At 35.3% G+C, this 4,529-nt stretch overlaps 1 protein-coding gene across 1 annotated transcript; it reads left to right on the plus strand.

The window, feature by feature from the left end:
• The first annotated feature begins 2,846 nt into the window (after window positions 1-2,846).
• On the plus strand, window positions 2,847-4,155 carry LOC149676481 (uncharacterized). Its single transcript, XM_089838614.1, has 4 exons — window positions 2,847-3,075; window positions 3,374-3,571; window positions 3,703-3,899; window positions 4,084-4,155. Exons 1-4 carry the CDS (start codon window positions 2,979-2,981, stop codon window positions 4,153-4,155), a joined length of 564 nt encoding a protein of 187 aa, XP_089694740.1. The 5' UTR covers window positions 2,847-2,978.
• Window positions 4,156-4,529: the final 374 nt, after the last annotated feature.

The raw sequence follows: 4,529 nt of genomic DNA on the forward strand, positions 1-4,529 counted from the left end.
AAAAACTGCATAAAGTTCATTAAGTTTTGAACATGGCAGTGCTGTTTACATTAGTGCAGTTCTTTCAACGTTACCATTTAAGATACGAAGGGATTAAGCAAGGAAAAAAATCGGCTCATTTTTGAAATAACTAAGTTATTTAATAAAAATTAAATATTTGAAAAAAATTTGGTATTTAAAAAATTTATAATTAGAAAAATATTGTAATTAGGAAAAAAAATTGTATTTTGGAAAAAAAATGTATTTACTAATTAAGAAAAAAATTTATAGTATTAAAAAAAATTATGCATTAAAAAAACACACACTTGAAAAAAAATATATATGTAATATTTAAAAAAAATAGTTAATCTTGTTTATTTTTTCAATCCTGTAAGGAAATGGTTTAAAATTATGGTTTAAAATTATGATTTTAAACTATAATGATGAAGGAACCTTGGTCCAATTCTTTAAATATTTTAGCTCGTTACAACAAGTGATAATTATTCTTTAAAGGGTTAAAGTCAATGTCGCGAGTCAGCAGGCAATTTTATGACAGATATAAATAGCTGCAAGTTTTATTGTGTGGATATCCCTTCCTAGACCAAGCTTAGATTATTATGATAATTATTATTATTATTATTGTTATTATTAATATACACAATAAAAATTCATTTCATTTCATTACTTGCAAAATATTTTTGAAGAACTGCAACCGCGCAGAAGAGTAAGCAGGAAACCGGCTATACAGGGTGTACCAAAAAGGGTGGTACACCCAGACTACAGTTGGCTCTATTGGCAATTTAAAGTCAAAGAAGCTTTATGACATTTTTGACACCATTTATGTCTGAATTAAATAAATGCTAATTTATTTTTAATTAAGGCGTCGTCTGTGAAAATCTTAAACTATCATTTTCAAAAGGTGACCTGGACAGAAAAATATCATAGAAAAATTTCGACTCGAAATTATGATCTAAAGCAAACCAACCGACTTTTGTTCGGTCCTACCACCCTTTTTGTAACATGCAACTTACAACTTGATTTCCGTTTGAATCTCTTCCATTGACATGTCGTCATCCTCCAACTCTTCGTGAGGTTGGGCCGTCTGCTCCCCAGCGTTTTGAGGCGGGGTGGGGATCACTTCGGCGCCTTGGGGAGGGACAGACCCAACCTCAGCCAACGAATTCGGTTGGCCTACTTGGTCCACTTCTACCAAAATTGAATAATACTTTGAACATTTTCACTTTTAGTATTAAATGAGTTTTATACCACGAACGCGGCTCCACCAGTTGCGCATTACAAGGACTCCAGCGCCTTGAGGCGGGGTAGGCACCACTCCGGCGCCTTGGGGAGTGGCAGGCCCAGCCTCCGACATCGAATTTTGTGGGCCTTCATGGTCTCCTTTTACCAAAATGGAATAATACTTTGTACATTTTCATTTTTAAGTATTAAATGAGTTTTATACCACGAACGCGGCTCCAGAAGTCGCGCATTAAGTGGCCGTAGCGGCCACAATTATTACAACGCCGGCCCCTGGCGTTGCGACCACTACGACCTCCACAACCGTTAACCCGGCCTCCGCGGCCGATTCCGCCGCGTCCACGGCCCGTATAAATGCGGCCCCCTCTTGGTGCAAAAGCCCCGCGCCCTCTTGGGCCAACAGCCCTACGACCTCTTGGGCCAACAGCCCCGAGACCACTTGGGCCAACAGCCCCGAGACCACTTGGGCCAACAGCCCCGAGACCACTTGGGCCAACAGCCCCGCGACCACTTGGGCCAACAGCCCCGCGTCCACTTGGGCCAACAGCCCCGCGACCACTTGGGCCAACAGCCCCGCGTCCTCTGGGGGCATTTATTAGCCCATCTCACACTCCCGGTCCTCCAGTATTTATGTTCACTGTCACTTTACAGTTTTCCCCTATGTTGAAAAAGCGGTCCATTTTTTAACTAGAATTTGAAATAAAGACCCTTATTATTATGGTGCTAATCTTTCTTTCACTTACGGACTATTCTCATATTAATTGTAGGCCTAGCTGATTTTAAGAGTGATATATATTAAAGGGATTGAAAATCAAGCCGGAGAAATGGCGTCAAGTGAAATTATTATTTCTTGAATTAATCGAACTAAGTTTCTTGAAAACACGTTTATCATAATTAAAACTTTTTTCACCATTAGCCAACCTGCAAGCACTGCCTGCTATCTATTACCCCGAAGCCTTAGCTGCTACCATGAAAGAGACAACGCTCATTAACCGAGGCTTAACCTATATATTTTGAAAAAGACGCTTTAAAAAAATTTCAAAGTGGAATTATAACCCATAAGTGCTCTAAAAGATGCTAAATAAGTTTTTAATCACAAAATAAACCTAATTTTTAAAAAATTTCCCATTTATAATCATATTCTATGATAGTAAGTTTAAAAATAAATCCGCTTACTTTGTTGCGTCTCGTTGTTTGAAAATTGTAAGTGCGTTCAGCAACCACTACCAAGTTCTCGGTTTAGTACCAGATTGCAATATATCTACGTAACCGGTAACCTAAAGCGCTTTTATGGTGGCCGTAGCTAAACGCAGCGAATAAAACCGGGGAATACGGTAAATTTACTTTCTTCTCTAATATAGCTTTTCCAGTGGTTTTAAAAAAATATATAAGATAATTGAAAGAACAATAGTTACAGACAGGTTTACAATATTTCTTTATTTATATGGCAGGAAACCATCACAACTACATAACTTTAAAAGTGGCGGTATAGGAAGTTTGTTCTGTTTAAAGCGACATCTCGAGGAAAAGGTGTTAAAAAAATATGTTTATCTGATCTCTTAGAAGGAATATTTCGGCATGATTGTTATTTTAAAAATGACTTTCACTATATGATTTCTAAAACTATATTTGTAACGTTAATCTTGAGCTTAATATAAAGTTTAGTCGGTTCGAGTATTTTCAAAACTAAACTACCCGTTGCGACTTGCGAGTAATAAGCATCTCTTCAGAATCAATTTACAATGCCATATAATAAACGATGCGTGGTTCTTGGATGTTCAAGTTGTAGTGACAATCTAGCCCAAGACGGTTCCTACAGTTTACATTTTTTTCCAAAAGGTACTGTAAACCTTAACAAAAAGTGCCCTATTGGGCGACTGGGGTATTTAGCTAAGTTTCCTACAATGTAAAGGTAATGATGATCTAATTAAAATGTGGATTTTGGCTACAAATCGTGGTAAAGAGTGGAGACCAAACAAAGTGTCCGTTATTTGTTCAAAACATTTTAGTGAAGATGATGTTATCGTTACTAAAGGGAAAAAAAGGATGTTACTGAAACCACACTCAATACCAATTCATGGAACAAGTTTACATAAAGACCTTCTAGGAAGCTCAAATTCTAAACTTTTACTAACAGTACATGAAGATATAAATTTACTACATGCTCAAGCTTTTGATGATAATGAAACAGCAATCCAATCAAAACCAACTGGAGGTAACGCTGCGCTTGTAGGTACAGTTCTGCCACCATGTAAAGAAGGAATAAGTATTGCAACAAGAAAATTTGGCACTAAATTTAAAGCTACGCAAACTGTTATTACAATGGCTACAAAAGGTACTCAGACACTAAACTTAAACAATGTTTGGTTCAATCAATAGACATATTTGGGGTATTGCTGCTAGAAACGTAAAGAATCCGAGATCATTGATTACAAACAAACGTCACACAACTCTTATTTACTTCAGCGCCTAGCATTCACAAAGTAGAATCTACACTGATAATGTTGAACCAAAATCAAGATGTCAGCTACTGCCCATTAGTAAAAGAAGTAGAAACTAATCTGATAAAACTGTTCAACTTGCAAATATGCATTTGGCCTAGAAGTTTTTTTCGGTGTAAATGTTTATTTTCAATAACATTATCTACGAAGACAGAACATTCAGTTAGATGCCTTGCATTTCAAGTAAAACTTGAACCTAAAAAGAAGAATAGGTTTAAAAAAATTTTACAAAGTGGAAAATGCTTTTTTTTAATATTTTAAACAGTAGAAGCCAGAGACATTTGTTGTGTTATCTAATGTTTCAAGTCCAGAAAAGGTGAAGAACGAAATTTAAATTTTTTCCAAGCTTTGCGTCAATCGCAAACAACATGCAATAGAAGTTGAAGATTTTCAGGCTAGAAATGTAGAAAACAACTAAATGCAAGAGTAATATTTACTAAACATTATGTCATTAAAAAAGCAATGACTATAGAATTGCATCAAAATAAATGTTTGCCTAATTTTTAAAAATTTAAGTAACATCAATAAAGCTTTTGAAAAGTTTGCCTCACTTATTTTTCCTATATTTAATACTTTATTGTGATTTAATTCTGTGTACATTATTTCAAATAAACATCGAGATTATTGAGATGATATTTTCCGCAATCATGTTAATTATTTCCTGGTCTATTGCTAAAATTTTCAAATTTCATTAAATTAAATATTAATACCGTAACAGATAAAAAGAGAGCAAACTCATTATTTCTTCATTAATAGACTTCCACGCTTTAACGGAAAAATATAAGAACAAAC

The sequence above is a fragment of the Phalangium opilio genome, unplaced genomic scaffold, assembly GCF_054372755.1.
Source record: "Phalangium opilio isolate 3A_F unplaced genomic scaffold, DU_Popi_V2 ptg000046l_1, whole genome shotgun sequence".
Classification (NCBI taxonomy): Eukaryota; Metazoa; Arthropoda; class Arachnida; order Opiliones; family Phalangiidae; genus Phalangium; species Phalangium opilio.